Source organism: Zootoca vivipara, chromosome 6 (genome assembly GCF_965207765.1).
Source record: "Zootoca vivipara chromosome 6, rZooViv2.hap1.1, whole genome shotgun sequence".
Classification (NCBI taxonomy): Eukaryota; Metazoa; Chordata; class Lepidosauria; order Squamata; family Lacertidae; genus Zootoca; species Zootoca vivipara.
This window is the reverse complement of record NC_142589.1, coordinates 85,567,662-85,591,766: the sequence shown is the minus strand read 5'-3', so window position 1 is coordinate 85,591,766 and position 24,105 is coordinate 85,567,662. Positions and strand designations below refer to the sequence as shown.

Genomic DNA, 24,105 nt, shown 5'->3' with positions numbered 1-24,105 from the left:
TGGTGATGCAGCAGATTCTCCAGCTGAGGTCTGCTCTACGCTCTTGGTGGATGTACTTGGAGAAGGCTGAGAAACCGTTGTTTCAGCTCTCGTCTTTCCCGTTTCGGTAACTGAAGTTGCTGGAGGTGGGCTTGACGTTTCCTCTATGCTCTCAGTAGATGCTCCGCTGCTTGTTGGTGATGTGGCAGTTTCTGCAGCTGAGTTCTGCTCTACACTCTTGGTGGATGTACCTGGAGAAGGCTGTGAAACCGTTGTTTCAGCTCTCGTCTTTCCCGTTTCGGTAACTGAAGTTGCTGGAGGTGGGCTTGACGTTTCCTCTATGCTCTCAGTAGGGCCTCCGCTGCTTGTTGGTAATGTGGCAGTTTCTTCAGCTGAGATCTGCTCTGCGCTCTTGGTGGATGTACCTGGAGAAGGCTGCGAAACCGTTGTTTCAGCTCTCGTCTTTCCCGTTTCGGTAACTGAAGTTCCTGGAGGTGGGCTAGACGTTTCCTCTGTGCTATCATTGGTGGTTCTGCTACTTCTTAGTGATGCGGCAGTTTCTTCAGCTGAGGTCTCCTCTACGCTCTTGGTGGATGTACCTGGAGAAGGCTGAGAAACCGTTGTTTCAACTCTCGTCTTTCCTGTTTCGGTAACTGAAGTTGCTGGAGGTGGGCTTGACGTTTCCTCTATGCTCTCTGTAGGGGCTCCACTGCTTGTTGGTGATGTGGGAGTTTCTTCAGATGAGGTCTGCTCTACGCTCCTGGTGTATGTACTTGGAGAAGGCGGAGAAACCGTTGTTTCAGCTCTCGTCTTTCCCGTTTCGGTAACTGAAGTTGCTGGAGGTGGGCTTGACGTTTCCTCTGTGCTATCAATAGGGTTTTTGCTACTTCTTGGTGATGGGAAAGTTTCTATACCTGAGGCCTCCTCTCCGCCCTTGGTGGATGTACTTGGAGAAGCCTGAGAAAACGTTGTTTCAGCTGTCGTATTTTGCATTTCAGGAAATGAAGTTGCTGGAGGTGGGCTTGACGTTTCCTCTGTACTATCAGTAGGGGTTCTGCTACTTCTTGGTATTGGGAAAGTTTCTATACCTGAGGTCTCCTCTACGCTCTTGGTGGATTTACCTGGAGAAGGCTGAGAAAACGTTGTTTCAGCTGTCATCTTTCCCGTTTTGGTAATTGAAATTGCTGGAGGTGGGCTTGACGTTTCCTCTATGCTCTCCGTAGGGGCTCCGCTGCTTGTTGGTGATGCGGCAGTTTCTTCAGATGAGGTCTCCTCTACGCTCTTGGTGAATGTACCTGGAGAAGGCTGAGAAAACATTGTTTCAGCTGTCATCTTTCCCGTTTTGGTAATTGAAATTGCTGGAGGTGGGCTTGACGTTTCCTCTATGCTCTCCGTAGGGGCTCCGCTGCTTGTTGGTGATGCGGCAGTTTCTTCAAATGAGTTCTGCTCTACGCTCTTGGTGGATGTACCTGGAGAAGGCTGCGAAACCGTTGTTTCAGCTCTCGTCTTTCCCATTTCGGTAACTGAAATTGTTGGAGGTGGGCTTGACATTTCCTCTATGCTCTCCGTAGGGGTTCTGCTACTTCTTGGTGATTGGAAAGTTTCTATAGCTGAGGTCTCCTCTACGCTCTTGGTGGATGTACTTGGAGAAGCCTGAGAAACCGTTGTTTCAGCTCTCGTCTTTCCTGTTTCGGTAACTGAAGTTGCTGGAGGTGGGCTTGACGTTTCCTCTATGCTCTCTGTAGGGGCTCCACTGCTTGTTGGTGATGTGGGAGTTTCTTCAGATGAGGTCTGCTCTACGCTCCTGGTGTATGTACTTGGAGAAGGCGGAGAAACCGTTGTTTCAGCTCTCGTCTTTCCCGTTTCGGTAACTGAAGTTGCTGGAGGTGGGCTTGACGTTTCCTCTGTGCTATCAATAGGGTTTTTGCTACTTCTTGGTGATGGGAAAGTTTCTATACCTGAGGCCTCCTCTCCGCCCTTGGTGGATGTACTTGGAGAAGCCTGAGAAAACGTTGTTTCAGCTGTCGTATTTTGCATTTCAGGAAATGAAGTTGCTGGAGGTGGGCCTGACGTTTCCTCTGTACTATCAGTAGGGGTTCTGCTACTTCTTGGTATTGGGAAAGTTTCTATACCTGAGGTCTCCTCTACGCTCTTGGTGGATTTACCTGGAGAAGGCTGAGAAAACGTTGTTTCAGCTGTCATCTTTCCCGTTTTGGTAATTGAAATTGCTGGAGGTGGGCTTGACGTTTCCTCTATGCTCTCCGTAGGGGCTCCGCTGCTTGTTGGTGATGCGGCAGTTTCTTCAGATGAGGTCTCCTCTACGCTCTTGGTGAATGTACCTGGAGAAGGCTGAGAAAACATTGTTTCAGCTCTCGTCTTTCCTGTTTCGGTAACTGAAGTTGCCGGAGGTGGGCTTGACGTTTCCTCTATGCTCTCAGTAGGGGCTCTGCTGCTTGTTGGTGATTCGACAGTTTCTTCAGCTGAGGTCTGCTCTACGCTCTTGGTGGATGTACCTGGAGAAGGCTGCGAAACCGTTGTTTCAGCTCTCGTCCTTCCCGTTTCGGTAACTGAAGTTGCTGGAGGTGGGCTAGACGTTTCCTCTATGCTCTCAGTAGGGGCTCCGCTGCTTGTTGGTGATGCGGCAATTTCTATAGCTGAGGTCTGCTCTACGCTCTTGGTAAATGTACCTGGAGAAGGCTGAGAAACCGTTGTTTCAGCTGTCATTTTTCCCGTTTTGGTAATTGAAATTGCTGGAGGTGGGCTTGACGTTTCCTCTATGCTCTCCGTAGGGGATCCGCTGCTTGTTTGTAATGCATCAGTTTGTTCAGCTGAGGTCTGCTCTACGTTCCTGGTGGATCTACTTGGAGACGGCGGAGAAACCGTTGTCTCAGTTCTCGTCTTTCCCATTTCGGTAACAGAAGATGCTGTAGGTGTGCTTGACGTTTCCTCTATTCTCTCCGTAGGGGCTCCGCTGCTTGTTTGTGATGTGTCAGTTTCTTCAGCTGTGGTCTGCTCTACGCTCATGGTAGATGTACCTGTAGAAGGCTGAGAAACCGTTGTTTCAGCTATCGTCTTTCCCGTTTCGGTAACTGAAGTTGCTGGAGGTGGGCTTGACGTTTCCTCTGTGCTATCAGTAGGGGTTCTGCTACTTCTTGGTGATTGGAAAGTTTCTATAGCTGAGGTCTCCTCTACGCTCTTGGTGGATGTACTTGGAGAAGCCTGCGAAACCGTTGTTTCAGCTCTCGTCTTTCCCGTTTTGGTAATTGAAATTGCTGGAGGTGGGCTTGACGTTTCCTCTATGCTCTCCGTAGGGGCTCCGCTGCTTGTTGGTGATGCGGCAGTTTCTTCAGATGAGGTCTGCTCTACGCTCTTGGTGGATGTACCTGGAGAAGGCTGAGAAACCGTTGTTTCAGCTGTCATCTTTCCCGTTTCGGTAACTGAAGTTGCTGGAGGTGGGCTTGACGTTTCCTCTATGCTCTCAGTAGGGCCTCCGCTGCTTGTTGGTGATTCGACAGTTTCTTCAGCTGAGGTCTGCTCTACGCTCTTGGTAAATGTACCTGGAGAAGGCTGAGAAACGGTTGTTTCAGCTGTCATTTTTCCCGTTTTGGTAATTGAAATTGCTGGAGGTGGGCTTGACGTTTCCTCTATGCTCTCCGTAGGGGATCCGCTGCTTGTTTGTGATGTGTCAGTTTCTTCAGCTGTGGTCTGCTCTACGCTCATGGTAGATGTACCTGTAGAAGGCTGAGAAACCGTTGTTTCAGCTATCGTCTTTCCCGTTTCGGTAACTGAAGTTGCTGGAGGTGGGCTTGACGTTTCCTCTGTGCTATCAGTAGGGGTTCTGCTACTTCTTGGTGATTGGAAAGTTTCTATAGCTGAGGTCTCCTCTACGCTCTTGGTGGATGTACTTGGAGAAGCCTGCGAAACCGTTGTTTCAGCTCTCGTCTTTCCCGTTTTGGTAATTGAAATTGCTGGAGGTGGGCTTGACGTTTCCTCTATGCTCTCCGTAGGGGCTCTGCTGCTTGTTGGTGATGCGGCAGTTTCTTCAGATGAGGTCTGCTCTACGCTCTTGGTGGATGTACCTGGAGAAGGCTGAGAAACCGTTGTTTCAGCTGTCATCTTTCCCGTTTCGGTAACTGAAGTTGCTGGAGGTGGGATTGACGTTTCCTCTATGCTCTCCGTAGGGGTTCTGCTACTTCTTGGTGATTGGAAAGTTTCTATACCAGAGGTCTCCTCTCCGCCCTTGGTGGATGTACTTGGAGAAGCCTGAGAAACCGTTGTTTCAGCTCTCGTCTTTCCCGTTTTGGTAACTGAAGTTGCTGGAGATGGGCTTGACGTTTCCTCTATGCTCTCAGTAGAGGCTCCACTGCTTGTTGGTGATGTGGCAGTTTCTTCAGATGAGGTCTGCTCTGCGCTCTTGGTGGATGTACCTGGAGAAGGCTGCGAAACCGTTGTTTCAGCTCTCGTCTTTCCCGTTTCGGTAACTGAAGTTACTGGAGGTGGGCTTGACGTTTCCTCTTTGCTCTCAGTAGGGGATCCGCTGCTTGTTGGTGATGCGGCAGTTTCTTCAGATGAGGTCTGCTCTACTCTCTTGGTGGATGTACCTGGAGAAGGCTGAGAAAACGTTGTTTCAGCTGTCATCTTTCCCGTTTCGGTAACTGAAGTTCCTGGAGGTGGGCTTGACGTTTCCTCTATGCTCTCAGTAGGGGCTCCGCTGCTTGTTGGTGATTCGACAGTTTCTTCAGCTGAGGTCTGCTCTACGCTCTTGGTGGATGTACCTGGAGAAGGCTGCGAAACCGTTGTTTCAGCTCTCGTCTTTCCCGTTTCGGTAACTGAAGTTCCTGGAGGTGGGCTTGATGTTTCCTCTGTGCTATCATTAGGGGTTCTGCTACTTCTTAGTGATGCGGCAGTTTCTTCAGCTGAGGTCTGCTCTACGCTCTTGGTGGATGTACCTGGAGAAGGCTGCGAAACCGTTGTTTCAGCTCTCGTCTTTCCCGTTTCGGTAACTGAAGTTCCTGGAGGTGGGCTTGATGTTTCCTCTGTGCTATCATTAGGGGTTCTGCTACTTCTTAGTGATGCGGCAGTTTCTTCAGCTGAGGTCTCCTCTACGCTCTTGGTGGATGTACCTGGAGATGGCTGAGAAACCATTGTTTCAGCTCTCGTCCTTCCCGTTTCGGTAACTGAAGTTGCTGGAGGTGGGCTAGACGTTTCCTCTATGCTCTCTGTAGGGGCACCGGTGCTTGTTGGTGATGTGGGAGTTTCTTCAGATGAGGTCTGCTCTAGGCTCCTGGTGTATGTACTTGGAGAAGGCGGAGAAACCGTTGTTTCAGCTCTCGTCTTTCCCGTTTCGGTAACTGAAGTTGCTGGAGGTGGGCTTGACGTTTCCTCTGTGCTATCAATAGGGTTTTTGCTACTTCTTTGTGATGGGAAAGTTTCTATACCTGAGGTCTCCTCTCCGCCCTTGGTGGATGTACTTGGAGAAGCCTGAGAAACCGTTGTTTCAGCTGTCGTATTTTGCATTTCAGGAAATGAAGTTGCTGGAGGTGGGCTTGACGTTTCCTCTGTACTATCAGTAGGGGTTCTGCTACTTCTTGGTATTGGGAAAGTTTCTATACCTGAGGTCTCCTCTACGCTCTTGGTGGATGTACCTGGAGAAGGCTGAGAAAACGTTGTTTCAGCTGTCATCTTTCCCGTTTCGGTAATTGAAATTGCCGGAGGTGGGCCTGACGTTTCCTCTATGCTCTCAGTAGGGGCTCCGCTGCTTGTTGCTGATGCGGCAGATTCTCCAGCTGAGGTCTGCTCTACGCTCTTGGTGGATGTACTTGGAGAAGGCTGAGAAACCGTTGTTTCAGCTCTCATCTTTCCCGTTTTGGTAACTGAAGTTGCTGGAGATGGGCTTGACGTTTCCTCTATGCTCTCAGTAGGGGCTCCGCTGCTTGTTGATGATGCGGCAGTTTCTTCAGATGAGGTCTGCTCTACGCTCCTGGTGGATGTACCTGGAAAAGGCTGAGAAACCGTTGTCTCAGCTCTCGTCTTTCCCGTTTCGGTAACTGAAGTTCCTGGAGGTGGACTTGACGTTTCCTCTGTGCTATCAGTAGGGGTTCTACTACTTCTTGGTATTGGGAAAGTTTCTATACCTGAGGTCTCGTCTACGCTCTTGGTGGATGTACTTGGAGAAGGCAGAGAAAACGTTGTTTCAGCTGTCATCTTTCCCGTTTTGGTAATTGAAATTGCTGGAGGTGGGCTTGACGTTTCCTCTATGCTCTCCGTAGGGGCTCCGCTGCTTGTTGGTGATGCGGCAGATTCTTCAGCTGAGGTCTGCTCTACGCTCTTGGTGGATGTACTTGGAGAAGCCTGAGAAACCGTTGTTTCAGCTGTCGTATTTTGCATTTCAGGAAATGAAGTTGCTGAAGGTGGGCTTGATGTTTCCTCTGTACTATCAGTAGGGGTTTTGCTACTTATTGGTGATGGGGAAATTTCTATAGCTGAGGTTTCCTCTACGCTCTTGGGGGATGTACTTGGAGAAGCCTGAGAAACTGTTGTTTCAGCTGTCGAATTTTGCCTTTCAGGAACTGAAGTTGCTGGAGGTGGGCTTGACGTATCCTCTGTGCTATCAGTAGGGGTTCTGCTACTTCTTGGTGATTGGAAAGTTTTTATAACTGAGGTCTCCTCTACACCATTGGTGGATGAACCTGGAGAAGGCTGAGAAACCGTTGTTTCAGCTCTCGTCTTTCCCGTTTCGGTAACTGAAGTTGCTGGAGGTGAGCTTGACGTTTCCTCTATCCTCTCAGTAGGGGCTCCGCTGCTTTTTGGTGATGGGAATATTTCTATAGCTGAGGTCTGCTCTACGCTCTTGGTGGATGTACCTGGAGAAGGCTGAGAAACCGTTGTTTCAGCTCTCGTTCCCGTGTCGGTAATTGAAGTTGCTGGAGGTGGGCTTGACGTTTCCTCTGTTCTATCAGTAGGGGTTCTGCTACTTATTGGTGATGGGGAAGTTTCTATAGCAGAGGTTTCCTCTACGCTCTTGGTGGATGTACCTGGAGAAGGCTGCGAAACCGTTGTTTCAGCTCTCGTCTTTCCCGTTTCGGTCACTGAAGTTCCTGGAGGTGGGCTTGACGTTTCCTCTATGCTCTCAGTAGGGGTTCTGCTACTTCTTGGTGATGGGAAAGTTTCTATAGCTGAGGTCTCCTCTACACCATTGGTGGATGTACCTGGAGAAGGCTGAGAAACCGTTGTTTCAGCTCTCTTTTTTCCCATTTCGGTAACTGAAGTTGCTGGAGGTGAGCTTGACGTTTCCTCTATCCTCTCAGTAGGGGCTCCGCTGCTTTTTGGTGATGGGAAAATTTCTATAGCTGAGGTCTGCTCTACGCTCTTGGTGGATGTACCTGGAGAAGGCTGAGAAACCGTTGTTTCAGCTCTCGTCTTTCCCGTTTTGGTCACTGAAGTTCCTGGAGGTGGGCTTGACGTTTCCTCTATGCTCTCAGTAGGGGCTCCGCTGCTTTTTGGTGATGGGAAAATTTCTATAGCTGAGGTCTGCTCTACGCTCTTGGTGGATGTACCTGGAGAAGGCTGAGAAACCGTTGTTTCAGCTGTCATCTTTCCCGTTTTGGTAATTGATGTTGCTGGAGGTGGGCTTGACGTTTCCTCTATGCTCTCTGTTGGGGCTCCGCTGCTTGTTGGTGATGTGGGAGTTTCTTCAGATGAGGTCTGCTCTACGCTCCTGGTGTATGTACTTGGAGAAGGCTGAGAAACCGTTGTTTCAGCTCTCGTCTTTCCCGTTTCGGTAACTGAAGTTGCTGGAGGTGGGCTTGACGTTTCCTCTGTGCTATCAATAGTGGTTTTGCTACTTCTTGGTGATGGGAAAGTTTCTATACCTGAGGTCTCCTCTCCGCCCTTGGTGGATGTACTTGGAGAAGGCTGAGAAACCGTTGTTTCAGCTGTCGTATTTTGCATTTCAGGAAATGAAGTTGCTGGAGGTGGGCTTGACGTTTCCTCTGTACTATCAGTAGGGGCTCCGCTGCTTGTTGGTGATTGGAAAGATTCTTCAACTGAGGTCTCCTCTATGCCCTTGGTGGATGTAGCTGGAGAAGGCTGAGAAACCGTTGTTTCAGCTCTCGTCTTTCCCGTTTCAGTAACTGAAGTTGCTGGAGGTGGGCTTGACATTTCCTCTATGCTCTCAGTAGGGGCTCCGCTGCTTGTTTGTGATGCATCAGTTTCTTCAGCTGAGGTCTGCTCTACGCTCCTGGTGGATGTACTTGGAGAAGGCGGAGAAACCGCTGTTTCAGCTCTCATCTTTCCCGCTTCGGTAACTGCAGTTGCTGGAGATGGGCTTGACGTTTCCTCTATGCTCTCAGTAGGGGCTCCGCTCCTTGTTGGTGATGCGGCAGTTTCTATAGCTGAGGTCTGCTCTACGCTCTTGGTGGATGTACTTGGAGAAGGCTGGGAAAACGTTGTTTTAGCTCCCGTCTTTCCCGTTTCGGTAACTGAAGTTGCTGGAGGTGGGCTTGACGTTTCCTCTATGCTCTCTGTAGGGGCTCCGCTGCTTGTTGGTGATGCGGCAGTTTCTTCAGATGAGGTCTGCTCTACGCTCTTGGTGGATGTACCTGGAGAAGTCTGAGAAACCGTTGTTTCAGCTCTCGTCTTTCCCGTTTCGGTAACTGAAGTTCCTGCAGGTGGACTTGATGTTTCCTCTATGCTCTCTGTAGGGGCTCCGCTGCTTGTTGGTGATGTGGCAGTTTCTTCAGCTGAGGTCTGCTGTACGCTCCTGGTGTATGTACTTGGAGAAGGCGGAGAAACCGTTGTTTCAGCTCTCGTCTTTTCTGTTTCGGTAACTGAAGTTGCTGGAGGTGGATTTGACGTTTCCTCTGTGCTATCAGTAGGGGTTCTGCTACTTCTTGGTGATGGGAAAGTTTCTATACCTGAGGTCTTCTCTACGCTCTTGGTGGATGTACTTGGAGAAGCCTGAGAAACTGTTGTTTCAGCTGTCGTATTTTGCATTTCAGGAACTGAAGTTCCTGGAGGTGGGCTTGACGTTTCCTCTGTGCTATCAGTAGGGGCTCTGCTGCTTGTTTGTGATGCGTCAGTTTCTTCAGCTGAGGTCTGCTCTACGCTCTTGGTGGATGTAGTTGGAGAAGACGGAGAAAGCGTTGTTTCAGCTCTCGTCTTTCCCGTTTCGGTAACTGAAGTTCCTGGAGGTGGGCTTGACATTTCCTCTGTACTATCAGTAGGGGTTTTGCTACTTATTGGTGAAGGGGAAATTTCTATAGCTGAGGTTTCCTCTACGCTCTTGGTCGATGTACCTAGAGAAGGCTGAGAAAACGTTTCAGCTGTCATCTTTCCCGTTTCGGTAACTGAAGTTGCTGAAGGTGAACTTGACGTTTCCTCTATGCTCTCCGTAGGGGCTCCGCTGCTTGTTGGTGATTGGGAAGTTTCTATATTTGAGGTCTCCTCTACGCTCTTGGTGGATGTACCTGGAGAAGTCTGAGAAACCGTTGTTTCAGCTCTCGTCTTTCCCGTTTCGGTAACTGAAGTTCTTGGAGGTGGGCTTGACGTTTCCTCTATGCTCTCTGTAGGGGCTCCGCTGCTTGTTTGTAATGCATCAGTTTGTTCAGCTGAGGTCTGCTCTACGCTCCTGGTGGATGTACTTGGAGAAGGCGGAGAAACCGTTGTTTCAGCTCTCGTCTTTCCCGTTTCGATCACTGAAGTTGCTGGAGGTGGGCTTGATGTTTCCTCTCTGCTATCAGTAGGGGTTCTGCTACTTCTTGGTGATTGGAAAGTGTCTATAGCTGAGGTCTCCTCTACGCTCTTGGTGGATGTAGTTGCAGAAGGCGGAGAAACCGTTGTTTCAGCTCTCGTCTTTCCCATTTTGATAACTGAAGTTGCTGGAGGTGGGCTTGACGTTTCCTCTATGCTCTCTGTAGGGGCTCCGCTGCTTGTTTGTAATGCATCAGTTTCTTCAGCTGAGGTCTGCTCTACGCTCTTGGTGGATGTACTTGGAGAAGGCTGAGAAACGGTTGTTTCAGCTCTCGTCTTTCCCGTTTCGGTAACTGAAGTTCCTGAAGGTGGACTTGACGTTTCCTCTGTGCTATCAGTAGGGGTTCTGCTACTTCTTGGTGATTGGAAAGATTCTTCAACTGAGGTCTCCTCTATGCCCTTGGTGGATGTACCTGGAGAAGGCTGAGAAACCGTTGTTTCAGCTCTCGTCTTTCCCGTTTCAGTAACTGAAGTTGCTGGAGGTGGGCTTGACGTTTCCTCTATGCTCTCTGTAGGGGCTCCGCTGCTTGTTTGTGATGCATCAGTTTCTTCAGCTGAGGTCTGCTCTACGCTCCTGGTGGATGTACTCGGAGAAGGCGGAGAAACCGCTGTTTCAGCTCTCATCTTTCCCGCTTCGGTAACTGCAGTTGCTGGAGATGGGCTTGACGTTTCCTCTATGCTCTCAGTAGGGGCTCCGCTCCTTGTTGGTGATGTGGCAGTTTCTATAGCTGAGGTCTGCTCTACGCTCTTGGTGGATGTACTTGGAGAAGGCTGAGAAATCGTTGTTTCAGCTCTCGTCTTTCCCGTTTCGGTAACTGAAGTTCCAGGAGGTGGACTTGATATTTCCTCTATGCTCTCTGTAGGGGCTCCGCTGCTTGTTGGTGATGTGGCAGTTTCTTCAGCTGAGGTCTGCTCTACACTCCTGGTGGATGTACTTGGAGAAGGCAGAGAAACCGTTGTTTCAGCTCTCGTCTTTCCCGTTTCGGTAATTGAAGTTGCTGGAGGTGGGCTTGACGTTTCCTCTGTGCTATCAGTAGGGGTTCTGCTACTTCTTGGTGATTGGAAAGTTTCTATACCTGAGGTCTCCTCTACGCTCTTGGTGGGTGTACCTGGAGAAGGCTGAGAAACCGTTGCTTCAGCTCTCGTCTTTTCTGTTTCGGTAACTGAAGTTGCTGGAGGTGGATTTGACGTTTCCTCTGTGCTATCAGTAGGGGTTCTGCTACTTCTTGGTGATGGGAAAGTTTCTATACCTGAGGTCTCCTCTACGCTCTTGGTGGATGTACTTGGAGAAGCCTGAGAAACTGTTGTTTCAGCTGTCGTATTTTGCATTTCAGGAACTGAAGTTGCTGGAGGTGGGCTTGACGTTTCCTCTGTGCTATCAGTAGGGGCTCTGCTGCTTGTTTGTGATGCGTCAGTTTCTTCAGGTGAGGTCTGCTCTACGCTCTTGGTGGATGTAGTTGGAGAAGGCGGAGAAACCGTTGTTTCAGCTCTCGTCTTTCTCGTTTCGGTAACTGAAGTTCCTGGAGGTGGGCTTGACGTTTCCTCTATGCTCTCAGTAGGGGCTCCGCTGCTTGTTTGTGATGCATCAGTTTCTTCAGCTGAGGTCTGCTCTACGCGCTTGGTGGATGTACTTGGAGAAGGCTGAGAAACGGTTGTTTCAGCTCTCGTCTTTCCCATTTCGGTAACTGAAGTTCCTGAAGGTGGACTTGACGTTTCCTCTGTGCTATCAGTAGGGGTTCTGCTACTTCTTGGTGATTGGAAAGTGTCTATAGCTGAGGTCTCCCCTACGCTCTTGGTGGATGTACCTGGAGAAGGCTGAGAAACCGTTGTTTCAACTCTCGTCTTTCCTGTTTCGGTAACTGAAGTTGCTGGAGGTGGGCTTGACGTTTCCTCTATGCTCTCTGTAGGGGCTCCGCTGCTTCTTGGTGATGTGGGAGTTTCTTCAGATGAGGTCTGCTCTACGCTCCTGGTGGATGTACTTGGAGAAGGCTGAGAAACCGTTGTTTCAGCTCTCGTCTTTCCCGTTTCGGTAACTGAAGTTGCTATAGGTGAGCTTGACGTTTCCTCTATCCTCTCAGTAGGGGCTCCGCTGCTTTTTGGTGATGGGAATATTTCTATAGCTGAGGTCTGCTCTACGCTCTTGGTGGATATACCTGGAGAAGGCTGAGAAACCGTTGTTTCAGCTCTCGTTCCCGTGTCGGTAATTGAAGTTGCTGGAGGTGGGCTTGACGTTTCCTCTGTTCTATCAGTAGGGGTTCTGCTACTTATTGGTGATGGGGAAGTTTCTATAGCAGAGGTTTCCTCTACGCTCTTGGTGGATGTACCTGGAGAAGGCTGCGAAACCGTTGTTTCAGCTCTCGTCTTTCCCGTTTCGGTCACTGAAGTTCCTGGAGGTGGGCTTGACGTTTCCTCTATGCTCTCAGTAGGGGTTCTGCTACTTCTTGGTGATGGAAAAGTTTTTATAGCTGAGGTCTCCTCTACACCATTGGTGGATGTAGTTTGAGAAGGCGGAGAAACCGTTGTCTCAGCTCTCTTTTTTCCCATTTCGGTAACTGAAGTTGCTGGAGGTGAGCTTGACGTTTCCTCTATCCTCTCAGTAGGGGCTCCGCTGCTTTTTGGTGATGGGAAAATTTCTATAGCTGAGGTCTGCTCTACGCTCTTGGTGGATGTACCTGGAGAAGGCTGAGAAACCGTTGTTTCAGCTCTCGTCTTTCCCGTTTTGGTCACTGAAGTTCCTGGAGGTGGGCTTGACGTTTCCTCTATGCTCTCAGTAGGGGTTCTGCTACTTCTTGGTGATGTGGGAGTTTCTATAGCTGAGGTCTCCTCTACACCATTGTTGGATGTACCTGGAGAAGGCTGAGAAACCGTTGTTTCAGCTCTCGTTTTTCCCATTTCGGTAACTGAAGTTGCTGGAGGTGAGCTTGACGTTTCCTCTATCCTCTCAGTAGGGGCTCCGCTGCTTTTTGGTGATGGGAAAATTTCTATAGCTGAGGTCTGCTCTACGCTCTTGGTGGATGTACCTGGAGAAGGCTGAGAAACCGTTGTTTCAGCTGTCATCTTTCCCGTTTTGGTAATTGAAGTTGCTGGAGGTGGGCTTGACGTTTCCTCTATGCTCTCTGTAGGGGCTCCGCTGCTTGTTGGTGATGTGGGAGTTTCTTCAGATGAGGTCTGCTCTACGCTCCTGGTGTATGTACTTGGAGAAGGCTGAGAAACCGTTGTTTCAGCTCTCGTCTTTCCCGTTTCGGTAACTGAAGTTGCTGGAGGTGGGCTTGACGTTTCTTCTGTGCTATCAATAGGGGTTTTGCTACTTCTTGGTGATGGGAAAGTTTCTATACCTGAGGTCTCCTCTCCGCCCTTGGTGGATGTACTTGGAGAAGGCTGAGAAACCGTTGTTTCAACTGTCGTATTTTGCATTTCAGGAAATGAAGTTGCTGGAGGTGGGCTTGACGTTTCCTCTGTACTATCAGTAGGGGCTCCGCTGCTTGTTGGTGATTGGGAAGTTTCTATACCTGAGGTCTTCTCTATGCCCTTGGTGGATGTACTTGGAGAAGGCTGAGTAACCGTTGTTTCAGCTCTCGTCTTTCCCGTTTCGGTAACTGAAGTTCCTGGAGGTGGGCTTGACGTTTCCTCTATGCTCTCTGTAGGGGCTCCGCTGCTTGTTGGTGATGTGGGAGTTTCTTCAGATGAGGTCTGCTCTACGCTCCTGGTGTATGTACTTGGAGAAGGCTGAGAAACCGTTGTTTCAGCTCTCGTCTTTCCCGTTTTGGTAACTGAAGTTGCTGGAGGTGGGCTTGACGTTTCTTCTGTGCTATCAATAGGGGTTTTGCTACTTCTTGGTGATGGGAAAGTTTCTATACCTGAGGTCTCCTCTCCGCCCTTGGTGGATGTACTTGGAGAAGGCTGAGAAACCGTTGTTTCAACTGTCGTATTTTGCATTTCAGGAAATGAAGTTGCTGGAGGTGGGCTTGACGTTTCCTCTGTACTATCAGTAGGGGCTCCGCTGCTTGTTGGTGATTGGGAAGTTTCTATACCTGAGGTCTTCTCTATGCCCTTGGTGGATGTACTTGGAGAAGGCTGAGTAACCGTTGTTTCAGCTCTCGTCTTTCCCGTTTCGGTAACTGAAGTTCCTGGAGGTGGGCTTGACGTTTCCTCTATGCTCTCAGTAGGGGCTCCGCTGCTTGTTTGTGATGCATCAGTTTCTTCAGCTGAGGTCTGCTCTACGCTCCTGGTGGATGTACTTGGAGAAGGCTGAGAAACGGTTGTTTCAGCTCTCGTCTTTCCCGTTTCGGTAACTGAAGTTCCTGAAGGTGGACTTGACGTTTCCTCTGTGCTATCAGTAGGGGTTCTGCTACTTCTTGGTGATTGGAAAGATTCTTCAACTGAGGTCTCCTCTATGCCCTTGGTGGATGTACCTGGAGAAGGCTGAGAAACCGTTGTTTCAGCTCTCGTCTTTCCCGTTTCAGTAACTGAAGTTGCTGGAGGTGGGCTTGACGTTTCCTCTATGCTCTCTGTAGGGGCTCCGCTGCTTGTTTGTGATGCATCATTTTCTTCAGCTGAGGTCTGCTCTACGCTCCTGGTGGATGTACTTGGAGAAGGCGGAGAAACCGCTGTTTCAGCTCTCATCTTTCCCGCTTCGGTAACTGCAGTTGCTGGAGATGGGCTTGACGTTTCCTCTATGCTCTCAGTAGGGGCTCCGCTCCTTGTTGGTGATGCGGCAGTTTCTATAGCTGAGGTCTGCTCTACGCTCTTGGTGGATGTACTTGGAGAAGGCTGAGAAAACGTTGTTTTAGCTCTCGTCTTTCCCGTTTCGGTAACTGAAGTTGCTGGAGGTGGGCTTGACGTTTCCTCTATGCTCTCTGTAGGGGCTCCGCTGCTTGTTGGTGATGCGGCAGTTTCTTCAGATGAGGTCTGCTCTACGCTCTTGGTGGATGTACCTGGAGAAGTCTGAGAAACCGTTGTTTCAGCTCTCGTCTTTCCCGTTTCGGTAACTGAAGTTCCAGGAGGTGGACTTGATGTTTCCTCTATGCTCTCTGTAGGGGCTCCGCTGCTTGTTGGTGATGTGGCAGTTTCTTCAGCTGAGGTCTGCTGTACGCTCCTGGTGTATGTACTTGGAGAAGGCGGAGAAACCGTTGTTTCAGCTCTCGTCTTTTCTGTTTCGGTAACTGAAGTTGCTGGAGGTGGATTTGACGTTTCCTCTGTGCTATCAGTAGGGGTTCTGCTACTTCTTGGTGATGGGAAGGTTTCTATACCTGAGGTCTTCTCTACGCTCTTGGTGGATGTACTTGGAGAAGCCTGAGAAACTGTTGTTTCAGCTGTCGTATTTTGCATTTCAGGAACTGAAGTTGCTGGAGGTGGGCTTGACGTTTCCTCTGTGCTATCAGTAGGGGCTCTGCTGCTTGTTTGTGATGCGTCAGTTTCTTCAGCTGAGGTCTGCTCTACGCTCTTGGTGGATGTAGTTGGAGAAGGCGGAGAAACCATTGTTTCAGCTCTCGTCTTTCCCATTTTGATAACTGAAGTTGCTGGAGGTGGGCTTGACGTTTCCTCTATGCTCTCTGTAGGGGCTCCGCTGCTTGTTTGTAATGCATCAGTTTGTTCAGCTGAGGTCTCCTCTACGCTCCTGGTGGATGTACTTGGAGAAGGCGGAGGAACCGTTGTTTCAGCTCTCGTCTTTCCCGTTTCGATCACTGAAGTTGCTGGAGGTGGGCTTGATGTTTCCTCTCTGCTATCAGTAGGGGTTCTGCTACTTCTTGGTGATTGGAAAGTTTCTATAGCTGAGGTCTGCTCTACGCTCTTGGTGGATGTACTTGGAGAAGGCTGAGAAACCGTTGTTTCAGCTCTCGTCTTTCCCGTTTCGGTAACTGAAGTTCCTGGAGGTGGGCTTGACATTTCCTCTGTACTATCAGTAGGGGTTTTGCTACTTATTGGTGAAGGGGAAATTTCTATAGCTGAGGTTTCCTCTACGCTCTTGGTCGATGTACCTAGAGAAGGCTGAGAAAACGTTTCAGCTGTCATCTTTCCCGTTTCGGTAACTGAAGTTGCTGAAGGTGGGCTTGATGTTTCCTCTCTGCTATCAGTAGGGGTTCTGCTACTTCTTGGTGATTGGAAAGTTTCTATAGCTGAGGTCTGCTCTACGCTCTTGGTGGATGTACTTGGAGAAGTCTGAGAAACCGTTGTTTCAGCTCTCGTCTTTCCCGTTTCGGTAACTGAAGTTCTTGGAGGTGGGCTTGACGTTTCCTCTATGCTCTCTGTAGGGGCTCCGCTGCTTGTTTGTAATGCATCAGTTTGTTCAGCTGAGGTCTGCTCTACGCTCCTGGTGGATGTACTTGGAGAAGGCGGAGAAACCGTTGTTTCAGCTCTCGTCTTTCTTGTTTCGGTAACTGAAGTTGCTGGAGGTGGGCTTGACGTTTCCTCTATGCTCTCAGTAGGGGGTCCGCTGCTTGTTGGTGATGCGGCAGTTTCTTCAGATGAGGTCTGCTCTACGCTCCTGGTGGATGTACCTGGAGAAGGCTGAGAAAACGTTGTTTCAGCTGTCATCTTTCCCGTTTCGGTAATTGAAATTGCCGGAGGTGGGCTTGACGTTTCCTCTATGCTCTCAGTAGGGGCTCCGCTGCTTGTTGGTGGTGCAGCAGTTTCTTCAGATGAGGTCTGCTCTACGCTCTTGGTGGATGTACCTGGAGAAGGCTGAGAAAACGTTGTTTCAGCTGTCATCTTTCCCGTTTCGGTAATTGAAATTGCCGGAGGTGGGCTTGACGTTTCCTCTATGCTCTCAGTAGGGGCTCCGCTGCTTGTTTGTGATGCATCAGTTTCTTCAGCTGAGGTCTGCTCTACGCGCTTGGTGGATGTACTTGGAGAAGGCTGAGAAACGGTTGTTTCAGCTCTCGTCTTTCCCATTTCGGTAACTGACGTTCCTGAAGGTGGACTTGACGTTTCCTCTGTGCTATCAGTAGGGGTTCTGCTACTTCTTGGTGATTGGAAAGATTCTTCAACTGAGGTCTCCTCTATGTCCTTGGTGGATGTACCTGGAGAAGGCTGAGAAACCGTTGTTTCAGCTCTCGTCTTTCCCGTTTCAGTAACTGAAGTTGCTGGAGGTGGGCTTGACGTTTCCTCTATGCTCTCAGTAGGGGCTCCGCTCCTTGTTGGTGATGCGGCAGTTTTTATAGCTGAGGTCTGCTCTACGCTCTTGGTGGATGTACTTGGAGAAGGCTGAGAAATCGTTGTTTCAGCTCTCGTATTTCCCGTTTCGGTAACTGAAGTTGCTGGAGGTGGACTTGATGTTTCCTCTATGCTCTCTGTAGGGGCTCCGATGCTTGTTGGTGATGCGGCAGTTTCTTCAGATGAGGTCTGCTCTACGCTCTTGGTGGATGTACCTGGAGAAGTCTGAGAAACCGTTGTTTCAGCTCTCGTCTTTCCCGTTTCGGTAACTGAAGTTCCAGGAGGTGGACTTGACGTTTCCTCTGTGCTATCAGTAGGGGTTCTGCTACTTCTTGGTGATTGGAAAGTTTCTATACCTGAGGTCTCCTCTACGCTCTTGGTGGATGTACCTGGAGAAGGCTGAGAAACCGTTGCTTCAGCTCTCGTCATTTCTGTTTCGGTAACTGAAGTTGCTGGAGGTGGATTTGACGTTTCCTCTGTGCTATCAGTAGGGGTTCTGCTACTTCTTGGTGATGGGAAAGTTTCTATACCTGAGGTCTCCTCTACGCTCTTGGTGGATGTACTTGGAGAAGCCTGAGAAACTGTTGTTTCAGCTGGCGTATTTTGCATTTCAGGAACTGAAGTTGCTGGAGGTGGGCTTGACGTTTCCTCTGTGCTATCAGTTGGGGCTCTGCTGCTTGTTTGTGATGCGTCAGTTTCTTCAGGTGAGGTCTGCTCTACGCTCTTGGTGGATGTAGTTGGAGAAGGCGGAGAAACCGTTGTTTCAGCTCTCGTCTTTCCCATTTTGATAACTGAAGTTGCTGGAGGTGGGCTTGACGTTTCCTCTATGCTCTCTGTAGGGGCTCCGCTGCTTGTTTGTAATGCATCAGTTTGTTCAGCTGAGGTCTGCTCTACGCTCCTGGTGGATGTACTTGGAGAAGGCGGAGAAACCGTTGTTTCAGCTCTCGTCTTTCCCGTTTCGATCACTGAAGTTGCTGGAGGTGGGCTTGATGTTTCCTCTCTGCTATCAGTAGGGGTTCTGCTACTTCTTGGTGATTGGAATGTTTCTATAGCTGAGGTCTGCTCTACGCTCTTGGTGGATGTACTTGGAGAAGGCTGAGAAAGAGTTGTTTCAGCTCTCGTCTTTCCCGTTTCGGTAACTGAAGTTCCTGGAGGTGGGCTTGACATTTCCTCTGTACTATCAGTAGGGGTTTTGCTACTTATTGGTGAAGGGGAAATTTCTATAGCTGAGGTTTCCTCTACGCTCTTGGTCGATGTACCTAGAGAAGGCTGAGAAAACGTTTCAGCTGTCATCTTTCCCGTTTCGGTAACTGAAGTTGCTGAAGGTGAACTTGACGTTTCCTCTATGCTCTCCGTAGGGGCTCCGCTGCTTGTTGGTGATTGGGAAGTTTCTATATATGAGGTCTCCTCTACGCTCTTGGTGGATGTACCTGGAGAAGTCTGAGAAACCGTTGTTTCAGCTCTCGTCTTTCCCGTTTCGGTAACTGAAGTTCTTGGAGGTGGGCTTGACGTTTCTTCTATGCTCTCTGTAGGGGCTCCGCTGCTTGTTGGTGATTGGGAAGTTTCTATAGCTGAGGTCTCCTCTATGCCCTTCGTGGATGTACTTGGAGAAGGCTGAGAAAACGTTGTTTCAGCTCTCGTCTTTCCCGTTTCGATCACTGAAGTTGCTGGAGGTGGGCTTGATGTTTCCTCTCTGCTATCAGTAGGGGTTCTGCTACTTCTTGGTGATTGGAAAGTTTCTATAGCTGAGGTCTGCTCTACGCTCTTGGTGGATGTACTTGGAGAAGGCTGAGAAAGGGTTGTTTCAGCTCTCGTCTTTCCCGTTTCGGTAACTGAAGTTCCTGGAGGTGGGCTTGACATTTCCTCTGTACTATCAGTAGGGGTTTTGCTACTTATTGGTGAAGGGGAAATTTCTATAGCTGAGGTTTCCTCTACGCTCTTGGTCGATGTACCTAGAGAAGGCTGAGAAAACGTTTCAGCTGTCATCTTTCCCATTTCGGTAACTGAAGTTGCTGAAGGTGAACTTGAGGTTTCCTCTATGCTCTCCGTAGGGGCTCCGCTGCTTGTTGGTGATTGGGAAGTTTCTATATATGAGGTCTCCTCTACGCTCTTGGTGGATGTACCTGGAGAAGTCTGAGAAACCGTTGTTTCAGCTCTCGTCTTTCCCGTTTCGGTAACTGAAGTTCTTGGAGGTGGGCTTGACGTTTCCTCTATGCTCTCTGTAGGGGCTCTGCTGCTTGTTTGTAATGCATCAGTTTGTTCAGCTGAGGTCTGCTCTACGCTCCTGGTGGATGTACTTGGAGAAGGCGGAGAAACCGTTGTTTCAGCTCTCGTCTTTCCCGTTTCGATCACTGAAGTTGCTGGAGGTGGGCTTGATGTTTCCTCTCTGCTATCAGTAGGGGTTCTGCTACTTCTTGGTGATTGGAAAGTTTCTATAGCTGAGGTCTGCTCTACGCTCTTGGTGGATGTACTTGGAGAAGCCTGAGAAAGGGTTGTTTCAGCTCTCGTCTTTCCCGTTTCGGTAACTGAAGTTGCTGGAGGTGGGCTTGACGTTTCCTCTGTGCTATCAGTAGGGGTTCTGCTACTTCTTGGTGATTGGAAAGTGTCTATAGCTGAGGTCTCCTCTACGCTCTTGGTGGATGTACTTGGAGAAGGCTGAGAAAGCATTGTTTCAGCTCTCGTCTTTCCCGTTTCGGTAACTGAAGTTGCTGGAGGTGGGCTTGACGTTTCCTCTATGCTCTCTGTAAGGGCTCCGCTGCTTGTTTGTGATGTGTCAGTTTCTTCAGCTGAGGTCTGCTCTACGCTCCTGGTGGATGTACTTGGAGAAGGCTGAGAAACCGTTGTCTCAGCTCTCGTCTTTCCCGTTTCAGTAACTGAAGTTGCTGGAGGTGGGCTTGACGTTTCCTCTATGCTCTCAGTAGGGGCTCCGCTCCTTGTTGGTGATGCGGCAGTTTCTATAGCTGAGGTCTCCTCTATGCCCTTCGTGGATGTACTTGGAGAAGGCTGAGAAAACGTTGTTTCAGCTCTCGTCTTTCCCGTTTCAGTAACTGAAGTTGCTGGAGGTGGGCTTGACGTTTCCTCTATGCTCTCAGTAGGGGCTCCGCTGCTTGTTGGTGATTGGGAAGTTTCTATAGCTGAGGTCTCCTCTATGCCCTTCGTGGATGTACTTGGAGAAGGCTGAGAAAACGTTGTTTCAGCTCTCGTCTTTCCCGTTTCGATCACTGAAGTTGCTGGAGGTGGGCTTGATGTTTCCTCTCTGCTATCAGTAGGGGTTCTGCTACTTCTTGGTGATTGGAAAGTTTCTATAGCTGAGGTCTGCTCTACGCTCTTGGTGGATGTACTTGGAGAAGGCTGAGAAAGGGTTGTTTCAGCTCTCGTCTTTCCCGTTTCGGTAACTGAAGTTGCTGGAGGTGGGCTTGACGTTTCCTCTGTGCTATCAGTAGGGGTTCTGCTACTTCTTGGTGATTGGAAAGTGTCTATAGCTGAGGTCTCCTCTACGCTCTTGATGGATGTACTTGGAGAAGGCTGAGAAAGCGTTGTTTCAGCTCTCGTCTTTCCCGTTTCAGTAACTGAAGTTGCTGGAGGTGGGCTTGACGTTTCCTCTATGCTCTCAGTAGGGGCTCTGCTCCTTGTTGGTGATGCGGCAGTTTTTATAGCTGAGGTCTGCTCTACGCTCTTGGTGGATGTACTTGGAGAAGGCTGAGAAATCGTTGTTTCAGCTCTCGTATTTCCCGTTTCGGTAACTGAAGTTGCTGGAGGTGGACTTGATGTTTCCTCTATGCTCTCTGTAGGGGCTCCGATGCTTGTTGGTGATGCGGCAGTTTCTTCAGATGAGGTCTGCTCTACGCTCTTGGTGGATGTACTTGGAGAAGCCTGAGAAACCGTTGTTTCAGCTCTCGTCTTTCCCGTTTCGGTAACTGAAGTTCCAGGAGGTGGACTTGATGTTTCCTCTATGCTCTCTGTAGGGGCTCCGCTGCTTGTTGGTGATGTGGCAGTTTCTTCAGCTGAGGTCTGCTCTACGCTCCTGGTGGATGTACTTGGAGAAGGCAGAGAAACCGTTGTTTCAGCTCTCGTCTTTCCCGTTTCGGTAATTGAAGTTGCTGGAGGTGGGCTTGACGTTTCCTCTGTGCTATCAGTAGGGGTTCTGCTACTTCTTGGTGATTGGAAAGTTTCTATACCTGAGGTCTCCTCTACGCTCTTGGTGGATGTACCTGGAGAAGGCTGAGAAACCGTTGCTTCAGCTCTCGTCATTTCTGTTTCGGTAACTGAAGTTGCTGGAGGTGGATTTGACGTTTCCTCTGTGCTATCAGTAGGGGTTCTGCTACTTCTTGGTGATGGGAAAGTTTCTATACCTGAGGTCTCCTCTACGCTCTTGGTGGATGTACTTGGAGAAGCCTGAGAAACTGTTGTTTCAGCTGGCGTATTTTGCATTTCAGGAACTGAAGTTGCTGGAGGTGGGCTTGACGTTTCCTCTGTGCTATCAGTTGGGGCTCTGCTGCTTGTTTGTGATGCGTCAGTTTCTTCAGGTGAGGTCTGCTCTACGCTCTTGGTGGATGTAGTTGGAGAAGGCGGAGAAACCGTTGTTTCAGCTCTCGTCTTTCCCATTTTGATAACTGAAGTTGCTGGAGGTGGGCTTGACGTTTCCTCTATGCTCTCTGTAGGGGCTCCGCTGCTTGTTTGTAATGCATCAGTTTGTTCAGCTGAGGTCTGCTCTACGCTCCTGGTGGATGTACTTGGAGAAGGCGGAGAAACCGTTGTTTCAGCTCTCGTCTTTCCCGTTTCGATCACTGAAGTTGCTGGAGGTGGGCTTGATGTTTCCTCTCTGCTATCAGTAGGGGTTCTGCTACTTCTTGGTGATTGGAATGTTTCTATAGCTGAGGTCTGCTCTACGCTCTTGGTGGATGTACTTGGAGAAGGCTGAGAAAGAGTTGTTTCAGCTCTCGTCTTTCCCGTTTCGGTAACTGAAGTTCCTGGAGGTGGGCTTGACATTTCCTCTGTACTATCAGTAGGGGTTTTGCTACTTATTGGTGAAGGGGAAATTTCTATAGCTGAGGTTTCCTCTACGCTCTTGGTCGATGTACCTAGAGAAGGCTGAGAAAACGTTTCAGCTGTCATCTTTCCCGTTTCGGTAACTGAAGTTGCTGAAGGTGAACTTGACGTTTCCTCTATGCTCTCCGTAGGGGCTCCGCTGCTTGTTGGTGATTGGGAAGTTTCTATATATGAGGTCTCCTCTACGCTCTTGGTGGATGTACCTGGAGAAGTCTGAGAAACCGTTGTTTCAGCTCTCGTCTTTCCCGTTTCGGTAACTGAAGTTCTTGGAGGTGGGCTTGACGTTTCTTCTATGCTCTCTGTAGGGGCTCCGCTGCTTGTTGGTGATTGGGAAGTTTCTATAGCTGAGGTCTCCTCTATGCCCTTCGTGGATGTACTTGGAGAAGGCTGAGAAAACGTTGTTTCAGCTCTCGTCTTTCCCGTTTCGATCACTGAAGTTGCTGGAGGTGGGCTTGATGTTTCCTCTCTGCTATCAGTAGGGGTTCTGCTACTTCTTGGTGATTGGAAAGTTTCTATAGCTGAGGTCTGCTCTACGCTCTTGGTGGATGTACTTGGAGAAGGCTGAGAAAGGGTTGTTTCAGCTCTCGTCTTTCCCGTTTCGGTAACTGAAGTTGCTGGAGGTGGGCTTGACGTTTCCTCTGTGCTATCAGTAGGGGTTTTGCTACTTATTGGTGAAGGGGAAATTTCTATAGCTGAGGTTTCCTCTACGCTCTTGGTCGATGTACCTAGAGAAGGCTGAGAAAACGTTTCAGCTGTCATTTTTCCCGTTTCGGTAACTGAAGTTGCTGAAGGTGAACTTGAGGTTTCCTCTATGCTCTCCGTAGGGGCTCCGCTGCTTGTTGGTGATTGGGAAGTTTCTATATATGAGGTCTCCTCTACGCTCTTGGTGGATGTACCTGGAGAAGTCTGAGAAACCGTTGTTTCAGCTCTCGTCTTTCCCGTTTCGGTAACTGACGTTCTTGGAGGTGGGCTTGACGTTTCCTCTATGCTCTCTGTAGGGGCTCTGCTGCTTGTTTGTAATGCATCAGTTTGTTCAGCTGAGGTCTGCTCTACGCTCTTGGTGGATGTACTTGGAGAAGCCTGAGAAAGGGTTGTTTCAGCTCTCGTCTTTCCCGTTTCGGTAACTGAAGTTGCTGGAGGTGGGCTTGACGTTTCCTCTGTGCTATCAGTAGGGGTTCTGCTACTTCTTGGTGATTGGAAAGTGTCTATAGCTGAGGTCTCCTCTACGCTCTTGGTGGATGTACTTGGAGAAGGCTGAGAAAGCGTTGTTTCAGCTCTCGTCTTTCCCGTTTCGGTAACTGAAGTTGCTGGAGGTGGGCTTGACGTTTCCTCTATGCTCTCTGTAAGGGCTCCGCTGCTTTTTTGTGATGTGTCAGTTTCTTCAGCTGAGGTCTGCTCTACGCTCCTGGTGGATGTACTTGGAGAAGGCTGAGAAACCGTTGTCTCAGCTCTCGTCTTTCCCGTTTCAGTAACTGAAGTTGCTGGAGGTGGGCTTGACGTTTCCTCTATGCTCTCAGTAGGGGCTCCGCTCCTTGTTGGTGATGCGGCAGTTTCTATAGCTGAGGTCTCCTCTATGCCCTTCGTGGATGTACTTGGAGAAGGCTGAGAAAACGTTGTTTCAGCTCTCGTCTTTCCCGTTTCGGTAACTGAAGTTGCTGGAGGTGGGCTTGACGTTTCCTCTATGCTCTCTGTAAGGGCTCCGCTGCTTGTTTGTGATGTGTCAGTTTCTTCAGCTGAGGTCTGCTCTACGCTCCTGGTGGATGTACTTGGAGAAGGCTGAGAAACCGTTGTCTCAGCTCTCGTCTTTCCCGTTTCAGTAACTGAAGTTGCTGGAGGTGGGCTTGACGTTTCCTCTATGCTCTCAGTAGGGGCTCCGCTCCTTGTTGGTGATGCGGCAGTTTCTATAGCTGAGGTCTCCTCTATGCCCTTCGTGGATGTACTTGGAGAAGGCTGAGAAAACGTTGTTTCAGCTCTCGTCTTTCCCGTTTCAGTAACTGAAGTTGCTGGAGGTGGGCTTGACGTTTCCTCTATGCTCTCAGTAGGGGCTCCGCTGCTTGTTGGTGATTGGGAAGTTTCTATAGCTGAGGTCTCCTCTATGCCCTTCGTGGATGTACTTGGAGAAGGCTGAGAAAACGTTGTTTCAGCTCTCGTCTTTCCCGTTTCGATCACTGAAGT

The 24,105-nt window shown here is 49.5% G+C and overlaps 1 protein-coding gene across 1 annotated transcript in view; it reads right to left on the bottom strand.

The window, feature by feature from the left end:
* LOC118078488 (uncharacterized) overlaps nucleotides 1-24,105 on the bottom strand; it is a 162,445-nt gene that overhangs the window by 120,097 nt on the left and 18,243 nt on the right. The window contains exons 3-4 of the mRNA XM_088671363.1: nucleotides 19,624-23,190; nucleotides 17,351-19,509 (exon numbers count right to left, since the gene is read on the bottom strand). Of these exons, the coding sequence (XP_088527489.1) occupies nucleotides 17,351-19,509; nucleotides 19,624-23,190 (5,726 nt within the window). The remainder of the gene's footprint in view (nucleotides 1-17,350; nucleotides 19,510-19,623; nucleotides 23,191-24,105) is intronic.